Source organism: Mauremys mutica, chromosome 1, assembly GCF_020497125.1.
Source record: "Mauremys mutica isolate MM-2020 ecotype Southern chromosome 1, ASM2049712v1, whole genome shotgun sequence".
Classification (NCBI taxonomy): Eukaryota; Metazoa; Chordata; order Testudines; family Geoemydidae; genus Mauremys; species Mauremys mutica.
This window is the reverse complement of record NC_059072.1, coordinates 248,212,815-248,233,805: the sequence shown is the minus strand read 5'-3', so window position 1 is coordinate 248,233,805 and position 20,991 is coordinate 248,212,815. Positions and strand designations below refer to the sequence as shown.

Genomic DNA, 20,991 nt, shown 5'->3' with positions numbered 1-20,991 from the left:
GTGCTGACGTGATGTGGTGTATCCCATTTGCTTTCATAAAATTTTGAAACTCCTGAGAAACGAACTGCGGTCCGTTGTCGCTCACAAGTTGTTCTGGCAGACCAAAACGACTAAAGAGTCCTCGTAGTTTTTGGATAGTACTCTCTGCAGAAGTGGACTGCATTATAGAGACTTCTGGCCATTTAGAATGGGCATCTATTGCCACCAAGAACATGCTTCCTTCAAGGGGGCCAGCAAAGTCAACGTGAATACGTTGCCACGGGTTTTCAGGCCAGTCCCATGGGTGTAGGGGTGCCCACTGGGGTGCATTCCTCACACCCTGACATGACATACAAGCTTTTGCCTTCTCTTCAATAGCGCTGTCCAGTCCAGGCCACCAAAAATAGCTTCGTGCAATTTCCTTCATGCGCACTATTCCACAGTGACCGGAATGTAGCTGTTCTAACATCTGTGATCTCAGTGGTGGTGGAATAATGACACGTCTCCCCCACAACAAACAACCAGATTGGACCGATAACTCCGTCCGCTTGGACATGTAGGGAACAAGGTCGGATGAGACCGGAGAGGTTTGTCGAGATTTTCCATGCATCACCAGGTCCATAACGTGGGACAATACTGGGTCAACGCGAGTTGCCTTCTTTATCTGAGTAGCAGTGATGGGTGTATTCTCTACCTGTTCAAAGTAGAAGATTTCCTTGTGGGCGCTATCTTGGTGTTTGACCGGCAAAGGCAACCTTGAGAGGCCATCTGCATTGCCGTGTAGAGTGGATTTCCGATATTTGATTTCATATGTGTGTGCTGAAAGTAACAATGCCCAACGTTGCATACGACTAGCAGCTAATGGGGGAATGCCTGTGTAAGGTCCAAAAATTGATGTCAGAGGTCGATGGTCTGTGAGAAGAGTAAATTTTCGCCCAAACAGGTACTGATGAAACTTCCGAATTCCAAAAACAATTCCTAATGCCTCACGTTCGATTTGGGCGTAGTTAGTTTCTGCTTTGCTTAGAGTGCGTGAAGCAAAAGCAATAGGTCTCTCTTCTCCTGAAGGCATAATATGTGACACGACTGCTCCCACTCCATAAGGGGAGGCATCGCAGGCCAATTGCAGTGGTAAGGATGGATCAAAGTGCGTTAGAACTTCAGAATTTAGCAATGCATCCTTAGCTTTGTTAAACGCAACATCACAGGCTTCAGTCCACTTCCAGGCCTTGTTCTGCCCAAGGAGCTCATGAAGTGGTTTTAGCAGTGTGGCTAACTGTGAGATGAACTTTCCATAATAGTTCAGGAGTCCTAGAAACGAGCGCAGCTGGCTTACATTTCGAGGTGGGGGAGCCTCCACAATAGCTTTAACTTTTGCAGGGGCCTCATGAAGACCTGCAGAATCAATGATGTGTCCCAAATATTCAACAGAGGGCTTGAAGAATTCACACTTGTCTTTGCGAACTCGTAGGCCATACTCTTCCAGTCTTTGTAGGGTAGCCTCTAAATTCTTTAAGTGATCCTCTTCATTTCTTCCAGTGACCAGGATATCATCCAGATAGCACTGAACTCCTGACAAGCCACACAAGATCTGGTCCATAGCCCTCTGGAACAGGGCGGGAGCAGATGTTATTCCGAAGGGTAGACGACAGTATCGATAAAGCCCCTTATGAGTCACAATAGTCAACAGCTCTTGGGACTTTTCATCGACGTGCATCTGTAAATATGCTTGACTCAGATCAATCTTACTGAACTTTTGTCCCCCAGCCAGGCCTGCGAAGAGGTCATCGATGCGGGGAAGCGGGTATTGCTCTGCACACAACACTGGGTTGACAGTGACTTTAAAATCACCGCAAATCTGGAGAGAGCCATCTTTCTTCACAATTGGAACGATAGGAGTGGCCCATGAGCTATGGGTAACTGGTATTAGGACTCCATTGGTGACCAGGCGCTCCCGGTCTGCTTCAACTTTTGGCCTGATGGCGTATGGCACAGTTCGGGCTTTCAGATATTTTGGTGGACTGCCAGGTTTAATGTTCAATGTCACAGTGATTCCCTTCATACTTCCCAAATCATCTCCAAAAACAGCAGCATGTTTCCTTAGTATAGGGATTAGACTGGTTTCTTCTTTAGTCATCCGGTGCACTTCTGCCCAGTTCAGTTGAATCTTCCCAAGCCAAGACCTACCCATTAAGGCTGGGTAGTTACCTCTCACCACAAACAGTGGCAATTTAGCCACCTGTCCATTGAGCTCCACCTTAACATCAATAGTGCCCAGCATAGGCACAGCTTCTCCCGTATACGTCTTCAGAACAGTTTTTGTTGCCTTAAGCGGAAGATGCTGTAGCTTTTCCTTATACACAGTCTCGGAGATCAGTGAGACGGCTGCACCGGTGTCCAGTTCCATGCGTATACGTTTGCCATCCAATAACGGGGTTACCCAGTATTCATGTGAGCCCATTGCCAAAGACAAAACATGCAGTGGCACTTCCTCTTGCGATGAGGTGTCACCTTGATCATCCTGAGTCTGCTCTAGGGTATGCAGGGTTCCTTTTTTTGTCGGCCAGACCACAGGCCTCTTTTTCTTTTGTTTACAGGCACACTCAATGTGTCCCTTTTTGCCACAGTGTCGACACACCAGGTCCTTACACCAGCATTCTGATGCCTGGTGACCCGGCTTACCACAGCGGTAACATTCTTGACTCTGCACAGTTTTGTGGGTCAGTTCTTGTGACACTTTTTGCACCCTAGGGGGTGCACCAATGTATTGTGCCTCCCTTGTAGCCAGTTCCATGGAGACAGCAATATCAACAGCCTTCTGTAAGGTAAGCTGAGCCTCTGTCAGTAGGCGCTTCCGTATAGCTTCACTGTACAGGCCACACACTAACCTGTCACGCAGGGCATCATGTAACATTTCTTTAAATTCACAGTGTTCTGCTAGCTTTTTTAAAATGGCTACAACTGTTTCATCTTCCTTTTGGTCTCTTTTGTGGAACCTATATCTTTCAGCAATTACCAGTGGTTTTGGGGAGAAATGAGACCCCAGGATTTCCACAATGCCACTGTAAGATTTAGTCTCAGGCTTAACAGGGTGTAGTAAGCTGCGTAGCAGAGAGTAGGTTTTAGCCCCTACAACAGTTAAGAATATTGGCACCTTCTTCGCTTCTGTAATGTCATTTGCAATACCAAAAAGCTCAAAACGCTCAGTATACACATGCCACTGCTCTGTATTCTCATCAAAAGGCTCCAGGGGCCTGGTCAGAGTAGCCATGATTTTTAGTTTCACTTTCACAGTCAGTGCAAACAAGCAGCTTTTTTTCTTTGTTTGGTCTTTACCTTGACTTCTACTTCCTTCTGTTACTGGAGCAGCACCGGAATCCCACCCTCGTCGCCAGTGTTATATCCTTGGGGCAGCCGGTGTAGGAAACAATCACTTGAGGCCAGAGAGCAGGCAGCTAACCAAAACCTCCATTTTATTTACATATCTACAGAGAGCTCCTCAGCCGGTTGAAACCGGTTGAGCTAACCCATAATAATCTAACTCAGTTGCCATAGCAACAAAACCATGACAACCAAATACACAACAATCTCCTATTGGATAGTTTAGGTGGGTACCCACCTAGTGTGCTGGCTTTTGTGGATCACATTGTAAGCTGCCTATATCTCCCCATTCATTGCACAGGGAGCCTAGGAACCTAACTCAGGCTTTGTGGATTGCAGTGGTGTTCCTGTAATTTTCTAGGCACTGAAAAGTTAGGCATCATGATGCTCAGTGTTGCACACTTAAGTCCTTTTCTGGATCCAGGCCTCAGACTACAGGATCAGGAAGTATGTGTTGCTGACCTCCTCCAAGCTTCGCAGCCAATAAGAATGAACCAAGTTCTGCATCAACGTACATGAGGCTAAACTGAGTCCAGACTAAACTGCAATCAAAGGACCAGTTGTGCTAAAAGTTAATTGTGTCCCTGGGCCAGTTCTTGTACCAAGACAACTCAGTATTTCTCCCCAATCTGTAGATGATCAAGGACACCATATAGAACAGGACAGGGTATGCTGTTCTCAAAGAATTCAGGGAGATCATTTTCTAACCCACTGAGATTCAGGTATTACTAGAAACCCAATTTTCTAAGGAATTTGTCACATGAAGCCTGATCTGCAGCTATTTAACTTAAAACATCATTCCAAGAATGCAATAGTATCAGTAATCATCCACACTTCCAAGGTACTGTGTCCTCATAAGCCACAAAGTAGCTTTATTTAAAATATCTCACGGTAGTCTGTAAGGTTTGTGCAGCACATTTTAAATAAATGGCTATAGGCAGTTGACCTAGATTGAGTACCATTGTCACAGCACACGGTTCAAATGAAATTTCTTAGAATCCTCATTATCGGATCCATATTAAAATCTGTCTAACTCAGCTACACACAGTAAATACTGAATCACAGTTTGCACCTACAGTGTAGCTCTAACATGTTTTTAAATAAGCTAACTTGGTGTACTACAGAAGTTCTTTTGCAGTTCAGACAGATCTGCCTGTCTGTGTTGACAGGTTTGCCAACCTTCCTACTTCCCATGTCTCTGTACAGAAAAATACCCTAAAACACACTGAACCACATGTTAAAGGGATTGCTCTGTCTTACTATCCACTTGACAACCTATTCCTCTTGTGTCAGCCATCCCATGGAGCTTTGAGATCTACAGAACCAGGAAACACAACTAGGACTTCCTTTTGCTGGCCATAGTGAGCATCTCTTGAACAGGGTAGCTGAACTCAGTTTATGCCCGTTACTACCAATGATGGCTCATCTGAAATAGGCAAGCCACATATCAACACTCGGCCCAATAGGGAGCTATGGATCTGAGCAAAGAAAACTTGCAGACAGTTCTGACTTTCACTAAACTCAACCAGAACATACACCATATAGAGATCAGAACAAAACAATATACATTCACAAAGATTACTCATATAATTAGATACCTATGTGCGTTTCAACATAAGTTTCTCCAGGTTCAATAATCTCTAATTTAACAACTTCAGCTGCACCTAAGGAAAAAAAAGCAATACTTTAAAAATACTATTTTTCTAACATCCCACCTCTGTAAAATGATACCTTGGCTCTATTTCAAAAACTCATGCTTAAGCATATCATATAGATTTCAGCCTATTACGAATATATTTATGAACACTGATGAATCAGCAGTATAATTTCATCTGAGTAACAACAGCATGACAATAACAGTAGGCTGATGCTCTGGCATTACCAAGTAGTTTAAAACAGCAAAATGATATGTCCTGTTGAATTTTTTCATGAACTCAAAGTGTTCAGTTTATGAGGTCCTCAAAGATTCACCTCCAAGACTGCTTCTGAAATTGTTGCATTAATTTACTGTGGCTAAATAGAACTGAAGAGGTGGAAGTGGGGGAAGAAATCAGAACATTCACATAAGACTAAATAAAATCAGTAGATTTTTTTTGCTTGTCTCTTTTTGCTTTTTAAATTAAGAAGCTTACTTATAAATAAGTCAAAGTGCAAAGTCGAAGAGTTTTGCTTTCCCTAGGGGAAGAGAGGTATAGTGTACAGTACATAACAAGAACTACAATAGATTGGAACATTTTTCAAGTTCACTCTTTTCTGAGATGATACATATTTCAGAGGATTTTATTTCATTTCGAAGAGCTTCTCTCTATTCCACAGCCCATCTTCATTTTTTTTTCCTATTGAATTCTAAAATATTCAGCATGTCTATACTGGTAAATGGTGCCTATTCAACAATTAGACTGAACAACATTGTCCGATTTTAACTGATCACAATATGCAATTAACTACATGACCTAATGATATCTACAGTTAGAGATAATGACCTACATCCTTTCCTCTTCACAAAGCCTGAGAAAATGAACTTTGCATAGGAAGCCTCCATTAAACATGTAATGATATGGTCTTCAGACTCCTAAGAAAACAATCTTACCATCTTTCACTATCAGCTCTATTGTACTTGTGGTGTTGAATGCCTTTCCAGCATGACTAATTGAAACAACACATGTGTAATTCCCAGAGTCTTCAATTTTTAAACTAGGAAAATGCAGTTCCTCCTCATTTGCAGAGTTACAGATGTTACAGTTCTGTTTCAATAAAGAAAATGTAAATAATTTTCATGCTATGGATACATTCTGAAGCTTCAAATGAGAAATTAAATATTTTAAAATGAAACCTTTGGGGGGGGGGGGGAAATGCTAAGCGAGGCTGAGGTCCAATTTTCAAACATGGGCACCCAAATACAGCATTGGGACATCCAAATGACAATATAGCACACAACATAAGAAATCAGAGTATTCTAAAATAATCATGGAGATTAAGTACCCAACTGAGTACTCAATCACATGATTTGGGCACCAGACAGAGTCCCATGTTGAAAACTGGGGACAAGATTTTAAAAAATTCTCTCATTTTCAAATCCCCCTTCTCTCCCTCCCCCCATGGTTGCTCAGTACTTCTGAAAATCAGGCCATTTACTCAGGGGGTCTAAAATAGATTTAGGAATGGAATTTTAAGTATCCATTTTTCAAAAATTTGGCTAGGCTCTACAAGCTTAGCCAATCCATTACTCAAAGAAGTTGTTCCCTAGTGTGCCATGTGTGTATCTCAGCCTTGCCTCAGTTGGAATTTGTTAAAAGATTAATGATTTACGTACACATGGAAACACAACTCGTCAAAAAAATAAAAATGAGGGGGGGAAGGTGAGGGGAAATCAACATTTCAAAACTGTTTCTAGGGTTTAAAACTATCCCTTTGTTTTTGTTTTTTTTTTTCAAAAAAGTTTTAACCATTTCAATAATGATTTTGATAAAAAAATATTTAAATTGTTGTGAAGAATTTCACAAATAGAACACTATTCCCAAATTAGACCAGTGCTTTACAAATGAATGGTATAAAGCAGGTAGATAAGGCACTGCTATTCACCCTCTCTCAATATACAAGAAGAAAGGGACATTCAATGAATGCTGAAGGCAGCACATATAAAGCAGATAAAAGAAAATACTTTTTCCACACAATGTACACTCAGCCCATTGGACTCATTGTCACAAGTTACCACAGAGGCCAAGAGCTTAGCTGGGTTCAAAGGAAGATGGGACATTTATATGGGTAATAAATATTTCCAGAGTTATAAAGTAAAAAGTAAAAAGTAAATAAGAGTTTGGAAAGAGAGAGAAACCCTCATGCTTCAGGGTACACACCAACTCTAATCAGTGTGGGTCAGGAGGAAACTTTTCCTGGAGCAGGTAAATTAATAACTGACAACTTCAGGATTTCTTGCACTTTCCTCTGAAAGAAATAATAATTTACCACTGTCAAGAGACAGGACAGACCGACCACTGGTCTGATCTAGTATGACAGCTCCTATGCGCCAAAATGAGCATGAGACATCTCTAATCCCAACTGTTGGGAGCCGACAAATATCATCCATATAAATCCATGGAGGAATGGAGAGGGCTACCCAACATGGTGAAGAGATAGGAAAACAAAAGGAATGTGTCCAAGGCTTTAGCCCAGTTATGGAACACAGTTCACTACAACTGCGTTGTAATCAAGTCCCCTGATTTGGTGTATTTGTAGTACAGAAGAGATTTATGGTTCACTTTAAACAATGGAATTTATTTTACATCTCTTAATGCTATAAATAATCCGAAACACCAAAACTTCCAAGCTGCCAACTACTGTATAAGCAAATCCCAACACTCAATAAGTCCCTTCACACTCCTTTTAGTGTCAGGATCCCATATACACTAAAGAAAGTTGAGGCTGGGTAATTTATCAGGTAGGTTCAAGCATCAAATCTTTTACCATTCCCAAACCCTGAGATCACAAGCAATTCCTGATTGCTAGTATACTTTATCTTGCAAAGCTGTGCAAGTAGACAAGGTCTAACTTTTTTTTTTTGTTTTTAACTTCTAATTTGGGTGGTGATGTTTTTGGTACTTACCTTGTACCACATTATGGTGATATTTTTATTGTGGGGCACAGCATTGCATTTCAATGTATGAACTCTTCCAGCCTCTACAACTTGCCTGGATAAATGATTTGTGTTAAAACAACTGTCTTTACTTCTTTTGAGTACATTGAGGAACCACTCTTGTGACATGGTGACGTTTGTTCCATTGCTATGAAATAAAATAAAAAGTTTTGGGTGTTCTTTAAAGTCATGTAGGTAGGGTAATTTTACAACAAAATAAAAAAATATACCCCTAAAATACAATCATTAGAAGAAAAAGAAAAAAAAAGGAAGCATACCTATATTACCCCGTTTTCTTTTACTCCCTTTTCTTTACTTCCCCACATAAACTAGGTGTTATTTTCAGTAACACCCCAGCTTAAGTAACAGATAAGCATATCAGAACAGAGTCATGAAACCATTCAGTTTCGTATTTAATATAACAATATATGATAGCAAGTATATATACAAATTAGCATAATAAGCTCAAGTTGTTTAAAATGATCAATTAGTGGGTTTAGAGACTTATTCATCTAATTCATTAAGGTTTGATGTAGAGATAATTTTAAAAGTGATTTGTGAATATTTATGAACAAATAAACTTGGCAAGCTCACTCTCTTGTTGTTCATGTGGTCACATTATTCATTGTTTGTTGCCATACAGACAGCCACCAAAGTATTTGTGAAAACGTTTACAAATCCTGAGGGTTTCATGAAGAAGCACAAACTACTACTGAACAAAGGCACTTTGTTTCATAGTTACATATTACCCAAAAGGCAGAGTTAATTACTTTGATAAGATATTTAAAATACTTTCATTGTTGAATATTCCCATATACATAAGTGTGGGCCAAAGGGAGCTGGAAGAGTCTTGGGGTAATTAAATTATTGGAGAAAGATGAATGTTACTGAAAAGCAATAATCAACATTTCAAAAAGGTGCCTAAAGTGAAGCTCTCAATTACACATTAAGGCATCTAAACAAGTAGTTTGATTTGCAAGAGTACTCACAGACTTTTGTTTTATGTTAACATACTTGATAAAAAAAATCACAAATAAAAATATTTGTAATAAAAAAAAGTCATGAAAACCATCAAAGCGAATTCAGTTTTTACTCAATTAAATGTTCCCAAATATTTTAACGTTTTCCCAATTCTAGTGTGCCAAATATGTTTTGTAGTTTTATCAGCCTTCTAGATGTTAAACATCCTTTTTTATATATAAATTTTTCTGTTGAATCCTAAAATAAATAATAAGCTACTTTTGTTTTATCTAGTCTGAACTAAGTTGGAGATAGTTCTGTTAGAGGAAATACCCACTGATAACTGTTTTCAAATATATGATATATATCATAACAGTCATTTCAGAAGAAGGTAGTGGATTAAACATTGACCTCATATTCTGAGTAATAAATGTATGTGGGGTCAGAGTAAACCAATCCAAAAAAACTGGCTTGGCACAGTCTAAACACTAGTAGTGTATCACAAAGGGAAAACTAAGGCCTGGTCTACACTAGGACTTTAATTCAAATTTAGCAGCGTTAATTCGAACTAACCGCTCAACCGTTCACACCAGGAAGCCATTTAATTCGAACTAGAGGGCTCGTTAGTTCGAATTTGGTACTCCACCCCGGCAGGTGGAGTAATGCTAAATTCGACATGGCTAGCTCGAATTAGGCTAGGTGTGCATGCAAATCTAACTTAGTAGCTCCGGGAGCTATCCCACAGTGCACCACTCTGTTGACGCTCTGGACAGCAGTCCGAGCTTAGATTCTCTGAACAGCCACACAGGAAATGACCCGGGAAAATTTGAATTCATTTTCCTGTCTGGGCACTTTGAATCTGACGTCCTGGCTGGACATCGGGGCGAGCTCCGCAGCACCTGCAACGATGCAGAGCTCTCCAGCAGAGGAGTTTGTTATATCCTTGGGGCAGCCGGTGTAGGAAGCAATCACTTGAGGCCAGAGAGCAGGCAGCTAACCAAAACCTCCATTTTATTTACAGATATACAGAGAGCTCACTCAGCTGGTTGAAACCGGCTGAGCTAACCCATAATAATCTAACTCAGTTGCCATAGCAACAAAAACCATGACAACCAAATACACAACATATTCCTCCCCCCCTAATAAGAACATCCCCTAAATAAAACACACACTAGACTAGAGAAGGAGGGTAGACTGCCTCCATTCCCGGCTAAACCCTGGGGATTATTTTGCCCCATAACCGTGGGTTCGCCCTAGCTAAAGATCCAGCCGATGAGGAGGCCTTCTGTCTCTAGGTGGATTATGGCGAACTTCTGGTGTTATTGCACCCGAAAGCACTAGGGGCTCAGGGTCCGCAGCACGAACAGGTGAGGAGGTGGTATCAGCTCGTGCTGGGCAAAGGGGTATCTCAGCCGCCGGCAGTAATGGAGGAGAACAGTCAGAAACAGGTGACTCGTGATTCGGTCCCTCACCAGAAGAGGTGAAGTCAGACCCCTCAACTGCAGATGGGTCCTGAGGACTGGCATGACCTGGCAACAGCTGATCTACATGTCGCCGCCAGGTAAGATTCTCTGCAGTCCGGACTGTGTAGGAAACAGGTCCTGTTTGAGTGATGACTGTGGCCGGAACCCATTTAGCTCTGGAAGTATAATTCCGAGCCAAAACTGGCTGTCCCGGGCTAAAGGTTCGGTCTTTTGCTCTGGGTGCCCGTCTGATGACTTGATATTGCTGCTGATGTTGCACAATTTGTCGGGGTTCAGAAGGTTTCAGCAGATCAAAGCAAGTGCGCAGCTGTCGTCCCATCATTAGAAAGGCCGGAGATGCGTGGGTCGTAGCATGAGGTGTGTTTCTGTAGGAAAGTAAAAAGGTATCCAGACGCTTTTGAATGGAGTGTTGTCCCCTTGCTGATTTCAAAGCGTTTTTCATTGTCTGCACAAATCTTTCAGCTAATCCGTTGGTGGACGGATGATATGGTGCTGACATGATGTGGTGTATCCCATTTGCCTTCATAAAATTTTGAAACTCCTGAGAAACGAACTGCGGTCCGTTGTCGCTCACAAGTTGTTCTGGCAGACCAAAACGACTAAAGAGTCCTCGTAGTTTTTGGATAGTACTCTCTGCAGAAGTGGACTGCATTATAGAGACTTCTGGCCATTTAGAATGGGCATCTATTGCCACCAAGAACATGCTTCCTTCAAGGGGGCCAGCAAAGTCAACGTGAATACGTTGCCACGGGTTTTCAGGCCAGTCCCATGGGTGTAGGGGTGCCCACTGGGGTGCATTCCTCACACCCTGACATGACATACAAGCTTTTGCCTTCTCTTCAATAGCGCTGTCCAGTCCAGGCCACCAAAAATAGCTTCGTGCAATTTCCTTCATGCGCACTATTCCACAGTGACCGGAATGTAGCTGTTCTAACATCTGTGATCTCAGTGGTGGTGGAATAATGACACGTCTCCCCCACAACAAACAACCAGATTGGACCGATAACTCCGTCCGCTTGGACATGTAGGGAACAAGGTCGGATGAGACCGGAGAGGTTTGTCGAGATTTTCCATGCATCACCAGGTCCATAACGTGGGACAATACTGGGTCAACGCGAGTTGCCTTCTTTATCTGAGTAGCAGTGATGGGTGTATTCTCTACCTGTTCAAAGTAGAAGATTTCCTTTTGGGCACTATCTTGGTGTTTGACCGGCAAAGGCAACCTTGAGAGGCCATCTGCATTGCCGTGCAGAGTGGATTTCCGATATTTGATTTCATATGTGTGTGCTGAAAGTAACAATGCCCAACGTTGCATACGACTAGCAGCTAATGGGGGAATGCCTGTGTAGGGTCCAAAAATTGATGTCAGAGGTCGATGGTCTGTGAGAAGAGTAAATTTTCGCCCAAACAGGTACTGATGAAACTTCCGAATTCCAAAAACAATTCCTAATGCCTCACGTTCGATTTGGGCGTAGTTAGTTTCTGCTTTGCTTAGAGTGCGTGAAGCAAAAGCAATAGGTCTCTCTTCTCCTGAAGGCATAATATGTGACACGACTGCTCCCACTCCATAAGGGGAGGCATCGCAGGCCAATTGCAGTGGTAAGGATGGATCAAAGTGCGTTAGAACTTCAGAATTTAGCAATGCATCCTTAGCTTTGTTAAACGCAACATCACAGGCTTCAGTCCACTTCCAGGCCTTGTTCTGCCCAAGGAGCTCATGAAGTGGTTTTAGCAGTGTGGCTAACTGTGAGATGAACTTTCCATAATAGTTCAGGAGTCCTAGAAACGAGCGCAGCTGGCTTACATTTCGAGGTGGGGGAGCCTCCACAATAGCTTTAACTTTTGCAGAGGCCTTATGAAGACCTGCAGAATCAATGATGTGTCCCAAATATTCAACAGAGGGCTTGAAGAATTCACACTTGTCTTTGCGAACTCGTAGGCCATACTCTTCCAGTCTTTGTAGGGTAGCCTCTAAATTCTTTAAGTGATCCTCTTCATTTCTTCCAGTGACCAGGATATCATCCAGATAGCACTGAACTCCTGACAAGCCACACAAGATCTGGTCCATAGCCCTCTGGAACAGGGCGGGAGCAGATGTTATTCCGAAGGGTAGGCGACAGTATCGATAAAGCCCCTTATGAGTCACAATAGTCAACAGCTCTTGGGACTTTTCATCGACGTGCATCTGTAAATATGCTTGACTCAGATCAATCTTACTGAACTTTTGTCCCCCAGCCAGGCCTGCGAAGAGGTCATCGATGCGGGGAAGCGGGTATTGCTCTGCACACAACACTGGGTTGACAGTGACTTTAAAATCACCGCAAATCCGGAGAGAGCCATCTTTCTTCACAATTGGAACGATAGGAGTGGCCCATGAGCTATGGGTAACTGGTATTAGGACTCCATTGGTGACCAGGCGCTCCAGGTCTGCTTCAACTTTTGGCCTGATGGCATATGGCACAGTTCGGGCTTTCAGATATTTTGGTGGACTGCCAGGTTTAATGTTCAATGTCACAGTGATTCCCTTCATACTTCCCAAATCATCTCCAAAAACAGCAGCATGTTTCCTTAGAATAGGGGTTAGACTGGTTTCTTCTTTAGTCATCCGGTGCACTTCTGCCCAGTTCAGTTGAATCTTCCCAAGCCAAGACCTACCCATTAAGGCTGGGTAGTCACCTCTCACCACAAACAGTGGCAATTTAGCCACCTGTCCATTGAGCTCCACCTTAACATCAATAGTGCCCAACATGGGCACAGCTTCACCTGTATACGTCTTCAGAACAGTTTTTGTTGCCTTAAGCGGAAGATGCTGTAGCTTTTCCTTATACACAGTCTCAGGAACCAGCGAGACATCTGCACCGGTGTCTAGTTCCATGCGTATAGGTTTGCCCTCCAATAAAGGGGTTACCCAGTATTCATGTGATCCCGCTGCCAAAGACAAAACATGCAGTGGCACTTCCTCTTGTGAGGAGGTGTCACCTTGATCATCCTGGGTCTGCTCTAGGGTATGCAAGGTTCCTCTTTTTGTAGGCCAGACCACAGGCCTCTTTTCCTTTTGTTTACAGGCATACTCAATGTGTCCCTTTTTGCCACAGTGTCGACACACCAGGTCCTTACACCAGCATTCTGATGCCTGGTGACCCAGCTTACCACAGCGGTAACATTCTTGACTCTGCACCGTTTTGTGGGTCAGTTCTTGTGACACTTTTTGCACCCTAGGGGATGCACCGATGTATTGTGCCTCCCTTGTAGCCAGTTCCATGGAGACAGCAATATCAACAGCCTTCTGTAATGTAAGCTGAGCCTCTGTCAGTAGGCGCTTCCATATAGCTTCACTGCAGAGGCCACACACTAACCTGTCACGCAGGGCATCATTTAACATCTCTTTAAATTCACAGTGTTCTGCTAGCTTTTTTAAAATGGCTACAAATTGTACAACTGTTTCATCTTCCTTTTGGTCTCTTTTGTGGAACCTATATCTTTCAGCAATTACCAGTGGTTTTGGGGAGAAATGAGACCCCAGGATTTCCACAATGTCACTGTAAGATTTAGTCTCAGGCTTAACAGGGTGTAGTAAGCTGCGTAGCAGAGAGTAGGTTTTAGCCCCTACAACAGTTAAGAATATTGGCACCTTCTTCGCTTCTGTAATGTCATTTGCAATACCAAAAAGCTCAAAACGCTCAGTATACACATGCCACTGCTCTGTATTCTCATCAAAAGGCTCCAGGGGCCTGGTCAGAGTAGCCATGATTTTTAGTTTCACTTTCACAGTCAGTGCAAACAAGCAGCTTTTTTTGTTTGTTTGTTCTTTACCTTAACTTCTACTTCCTTCTGTTACTGGAGCAGCACCGAATCCCACCCTCGTCGCCAGTGTTATATCCTTGGGGCAGCCGGTGTAGGAAGCAATCACTTGAGGCCAGAGAGCAGGCAGCTAACCAAAACCTCCATTTTATTTACAGATATACAGAGAGCTCACTCAGCTGGTTGAAACCGGCTGAGCTAACCCATAATAATCTAACTCAGTTGCCATAGCAACAAAAACCATGACAACCAAATACACAACAGAGTTCATGTTATCTGTGAATAGAAAGAGGGACCCAGCATAGACTGACTGGGAACTCTTCGATCTGATCGGTGTGTGGGGCGAGGAGTCTGTGCTTTCGGAGCTGCGCTCCAAAACAGGGAATGCGAAGACCTACGAGAAGGTCTCCAAAGCCATGAGAGACAGAGGATACAGGCGGGATGCAACGCAGCGCCGCGTGAAAATCAAGGACCCCAGACAAGGCTACCAAAAAATCAAAGCGGCAAACGGACGCTACGGAGCCTGCCACCACTGCCCCACCAGTGACCGTGGACTCTGACGATGGGACAGTGTCGATGGCCAGTTCCTCGGTGATGTTCGCGGACGGTGAAGATGAGGAAGGGTTTGTGGAGGACGAGGCAGGCGAGAGCGCTTACAACGCTGGTTTCCCCGACAGCCACGATCTCTTCATCACCGTCACGGAGATCCCCCAACAACCCTCCCCGGCCATTAACCCGGACCCTGAATCAGGGGAAGGAGCAGTCGGTAAGTGCTTTAACCATGTTAACTTTTATTCTTAATATAACAGGAATCTTAACTGTGTGAAAAGGAGGTCTCTCTAGATATGGGGATAGAACAGAAATCATCCTTGGAGATCTCCACGAAGCTCTCCTTGCGTTAATCGAAAAGCATCAGCAGGAGGTTCCTGAGGAGAGCTGCCTTATTGGGTGCTCTGTGGTAGCACAGTTTTCCGCGCAAGGCTTTCATGAGGTACTCAGGGAGCACTGCCTCCCCGAGCACGGCTGTATCGGGCCCTGGTTCGTGCTAGCTTTCACGCAGCATGCGCTCTCTATCTCCTTCAGTGACCCTCCTCAGGGTGATCTCGCTCGGAGACTCCTGCATCTAATTAGGGTAATTACTGTAATTTTACGTCTGGTCCAAAGTATTTTTAAAAAATCTACGGACAGACGGTATAGCACAGACTCAGCACGCAGCTGCGTGACGAGCGTAACGGAAAGCCAAAGAATATAATGGACGCTCATGGAGGGAGGGGGGAATGAGGACGCAAGGTATCCCACAGTTCCTGCTGTCTCCGAAAAGTATTTGCATTCTTGGATGAGCTCCAAATGCTTCTAGGGTCAAACACAGTGTCTGCGGTGGGTCAGGGCATAGTTCGGCAATTTGCGCACACACCCCACCCACCACCAGAAGTGAAAACAATCCTCTGTTGACTCTTTTACATGTCACCCTATCTTTACTGAATGCTGCAGATAGACGCGATGGTGCAGCACTCAACACCAACATCCTTGCTCCCCCCACGCTATGGATGGCTGATGGTACAAAACGATGGAAATCCGTCCTCATCATCAGCCTATTGGCACATGGGGCAGTGCAAAAGGGCTGGTAACCATGCCGACTAGCATCAGTAAGGTCGATCAAGGGCGCCTGTCCCTAATTTTTCATGGCAGATGGTGCAATATGGCTGGTAACCGTCCTCATCATTGCAACAGGGGGCTGAGCTCCATCAGCCCCCACCCTTCTTTGTAAATAAAAGATTCAATTGCCCCTGGACTAGCAGAGGGATGATGGGCTCCTTCATCCACACTCCTTAATGTCCTGCCTGGACTATCATTGCAGCTGGAGGCTTCCTTCCACTCATTTCTCACAAACAAGTCACTGTGTCTTATTCCTGCATTCTTTATTACTTCATCACACAAGTGGGGGGACAATGGTATGGTAGCCCAGGAAGGCTGGGGTAAGAACAGAATGAACAGGTGGTGTTGTTGCAGGAGCACCCCCTGTGAATAGCATACAGCTCATAATTTATGCAGGATCGGACACAGAGCAGCTGTGGTCTCTGGTTCTATGATACAGCGGTTCTCTAGTACACTTGCCCATAATCTAGGCAGGACTGATTCTATTTTTAGATACCAAAAAGGAGGGATTGACTCAGGGAGTCATTCCCAATTTTTGCTTTTGCGCCCCTGGCTGCTTGGCCAGGGGCACTTATGACAGCCCCAAATGGGGCAGTGCAAAAGGACAGGTAACCATGCCCATCTTATTACCATCTTATTACCAATTTATGGTATGGTTGATGGTACAATATGGCTGGTAACCATCTCTGCTGTCATGCAAAAGCAAAAGCATGCTGCTGTGTAGCGCTGCTGGCCCGCCTCTGTCAGCGGCATCTAGTACACATACGGTGACATACACAAAAGGCAAAACAGTGTCCATGGTTGCCACGCTATGGCGTATGCCAGGGCAATTCTGGGAAAACGGGCTTGAAATGATTGTCTGCCGTTGCTTTCCCGGAGGAAGGAATGACTGGCGACATTTACCCAGAATCCACCGCGAAAATGATTTCTGCCCCAGCAGGCACAGGGGTCTCAACCCAGAATTCACAGAGACAGCCTAGACTCAGTTAATTGTTCGCAAAAATGTATCTTTGCAAGGAATTCACTCCCTGTTTCCCATCTCACAGCTTCCACTGTCTCCAGACCTGCCCACAGCATCCCCCTCGCAGAGGCTGGCGAAGATTAGGCGGCGAAAGAAAAAGACAAGGGACAAGATGTTCGAGGAACGTATGGGCTGCTACCTAGCAGAGGCGGACCAGCAGAGCCAGTGGAGGGAGACCGTCTCTCTGGGCCAGCGCTCACACAGCGAACGGGAGGAGAGGTGGCGTGAGGAAGACAAGCAGGCGACTGAAACAATGCTTGGACTAGTGAGGGAGCAAACAGACACGCTCAGGCGCCTTGTGGATGTTCTGCAGGACCGCAGGAGGACAGAGCCCCCCTGCAGTGTATCTGCAACCGCCCTCCCCCGCCACAAAGTCCCATACCCCCCTCACCAAAAATAATCAGGAGGAGGGGCGGCCGGGGACGTGAATACTGTCACTGCACCACAGCACAGTGCTCAAGTACCCAAAAGCTCTCATACCCTACATTTGCCGAAGTCCTTCACTTCCAGACTCACAGTAGTCCCAATCCCAGTCCCATCCCCTAACTGTCTACTTAATTAATAAAAATGATTTGCTGTTAATTACTGTTTCCGTTATGTTTTTTCAAAGAAGACTGTGTTTGAATGGGGGGCGTGGGGAAGGGGGTGGTTAATTGCATAGGACAGTCACCTTTCCCAGGGTACAGACACGGGGGCAGGATCAGCAGCGGGTCACACACACGGTGCAGTCAGTAGGCAACCTGGTCGGTTTTTGGAGGTGGTTTCCAGGATCTGTGTGGGCGGGGGAGATGTGACTTTGCAGCGGGGGAGGGCGGTTACAGATCTTATACAGCGGTCCTTGTCCTGGACCGCTGAGTCACGCAGCTGAGGAATCTGTATCCGTCCTCCTCCACCACAAGGTCACATATCCGCCCGCACACAGAATTCCATAAAGAGGGATGGCAGGCTCCGTTGAAAGAAGCCTTCCGGCACTGCGGACCACTCTAGGAGCAGGAGCCTGTCATTCCTTGAGTTTAGAGGCGGTCTTTACATCACCGCACACCCTACCCAGCACAGCCTGCGTCCCAGTTTCAACCCTTTCACGAAAAGTCATGAATAAAGAAACCTTTGTTAAGTAATAATGGGACATGTATTTTATTTTTACACGTGTGCTGGAAGTGGGGGTAACGGGGTGAACGGGGTATGTAACCGAAGAGGAGAGTCAACAGTAACTGGGTAAAGAAACAGGGGCAGGTTCAGCTTCTCTGTAAAGAAAATGAACAGTCACGGGTCACGCTGCTCGCTGGTATTTGAAGAGTTCCTTGTCGCTGTCCCAGGCGCCTGTATAGGGCTTCATGAGCAAGTGCATTAGCGGGCAGGCTGGGTCCCCGAGGATGACTATATGCATCTGCACATCCACAACAGTTATTTCGTGGTCTGGGAAGAAACTACCTTCCTGCAGGCGTCTGAGCAGCCCACAGTTCCTGAAAACACACGCATCATGAACCTTGCCCGGCCACCCGACGTTGATGTTTGTAAAACGTCCCCTATGGTCCCCCAGTGCTTGCAGCACCATTGAAAAGTAGCCCAATTTCTCAGCAGCTGACTGTGGAAGACGTGGACGATAAAGTGCGAGGAGGAGAAAACGGCGATGATCGCAGCGGGCTCCGTGCTTGCAGTGCTGTGGCGTCCGCGCTGTCACTGACCAGAAAAGTGCACGAACAGATTGCCCGCAGGCGCTTTCACGGAGGGAGGGAGGGAGGTTGTGATTGACGGTTCAATGACGACACTTACCCAAAACCACCCTCGACACATTTCTCCCCCCAGCAGGCATTGGGGGCTCTACCCAGCATTCCAATGGGCAGCGGGGACTGCGGGAACTGTGGGATAGCTTCCCACAGTGCACCGCTTCCAAAGTCGACGCTGGCCCCGTGAATGTGGACTCAGAAATTCGAATTAGTGTATTTAGTATGGATACACAAATTCGACTTCATAAGGTCGAATCCACAAATTCGAACTAAGTTGATTCGAAATAGTCTTGTAGTGTAGACAAGGCCTAAGAAAGCAGGAACACTTAACCTATATATTTATATGCTCAACATGACCTTTGTCTGAGCAACAGCTGAGAATTAATAATAGATTTATCCTTACAACAACGCTGTGAGGTAGACAAGTATTATCATCTAGGATTTGCAGATGGGGGGATAGAGATGGACAAACTAACTGACTTGCCCAAAATCACATGGGAAGCCTATGGTAGAATGAGGAACTGAACCCACATTTTTTTTTAATCCTAGCACAGTTCTCAACCGCAAGGCCGTACTTCCTCCCATTAGACAGTCCCTCAGCATAACGAGAGGACCTCCCTCTGTGGTAACACATTCTGTGAAATGACTTCACAGTTAGTTATACAACACACTGAAGATGTTGGGCCAAATTCAGACCTGGTGTAAACAGGTGTAACTCTACAGAAGATGAGCCTTACACGAGGTATGAATTTGACTTGGAGCATCTCCAATACAGCCTACCTCATAAGATTTTAGTCAACATGCATTAAGAGACATCCTGGTCTCTCACACTCTATGAGGTTTTATCTTTCTGTCTTGGCTTTCATTTTAGTTCTTTGGTTGTACTTTGAAGGGAATATGGTATTACAAAAATCACTACTTGGCTAAAACTCAAAACATGTAGCCTGGCTCAGCAAAGCACATTGGAGAGTGAAAATTCATAAAGTAGCAATTAAGATTTTACCCAAAAAACTCACTGAGTACTAGAATACACTGAATATTAGACTACAAATCACCCCTCAGCCATTTCACTATCAAGGTCAGATTTTGACGTAGTATTACCACTTTACAGTTGAGTGCTGAGTGTTCTGTTCCCAAAGCATGTAAGCATGTGTTCAGCTTCAAGCATGGGTATAGTCCCATTGACTTCAACAGGGCCATACATGCATAAAGCTAAATACAGGCATGTGTCTTTGCAGGATCAGAACCTTAGTGTGTCATTTGCTTGTCGCTGACTTCTACCTCTAATTTTTTTTTCCAGTTACTTACAATTTACCTAGTTACAAGGTCACTACTGTGGAAGAGCTTATTTGACCTGATTTCCAATAACCACAGGAATTTAAGATATGTGCTGCACAAAACCATACAAACAACAACACAGATGTGTGGCAAAGATTGTCAGTCAACTCCACATGTCAAATGTAGCAGGAACCTTCATGACAAGAAATGGGGCTAACTGTGGTCAACTGTGCTAAACTGTTAAACAAATCTGCATTCATTTCATTTATTGAGGGAGGGGGCTTGGCTTGTTTGATTTTATTTTGTTTGTTTGTTTTTCCCATCAGAACACTGATTTGTTGTGAAAATGTTTCACTGGTGCATTTCTGCTTTATCTAAGGAACCTTTATTTTTCTTCCGAGTCAAAAGAGCTGAGTAAAGAATATAACATGAACAAATAAATCAATCAATTTCACCTATTTCTTTTAGTACATTGTCCAATAGAGCCAGTTGCAAATTTTCAACCAAAAATGACTTTTTTCTATAATGAACTTTCATGAAAAATATCAACACTCTTAATCAACATTTTAATTGATAACCATTTTTATATCAAAAATTCTGAAAATCGTTCCTATAATTTTTAAGTTCATATTTAAATAAATTTAAATTTGAAAATCAAATAAAATCATATTCTAAACTATTTTTTGAAATGTCCAAGAATTGTAATTAATGGAGGCTGTTGATAAATTAAGTCTAATATAAAGTTGTACTCCATGAAATTCTAGCTCTTTTTATTACTGGAGAACTGAGTTTTGTATTTTTCAGTGCTATATATCTGCAGTCACACATCTACCCTGTATTTTATAAACAGGAAAGGCCCTTTAAAATTTTCCGGTAATATAAAGCACAAACCATTGCTTTCATAGTACACTATGAAAAAGGAATTATTCTTTTAGCCTTTGTCTTGAAACGTACTGCACTTTCAGTATAAGTCAGTTAAAATAGAAACATCTTCACCTTTTCAAAACTTGATTTAACCATTCTTAAACCACACTTTCTTCCTGCCCTACTGAACAATACAACAACTTAGAG

The 20,991-nt window shown here is 43.9% G+C and overlaps 1 protein-coding gene across 1 annotated transcript in view; it reads right to left on the bottom strand.

The window, feature by feature from the left end:
- The window catches only part of IL18R1 (interleukin 18 receptor 1), a 47,218-nt gene that overhangs the window by 23,394 nt on the left and 2,833 nt on the right, over positions 1-20,991 (bottom strand). The window contains 3 exon segments of the mRNA XM_044999954.1: positions 4,959-5,024; positions 5,951-6,104; positions 7,964-8,141. Of these exon segments, the coding sequence (XP_044855889.1) occupies positions 4,959-5,024; positions 5,951-6,104; positions 7,964-8,141 (398 nt within the window).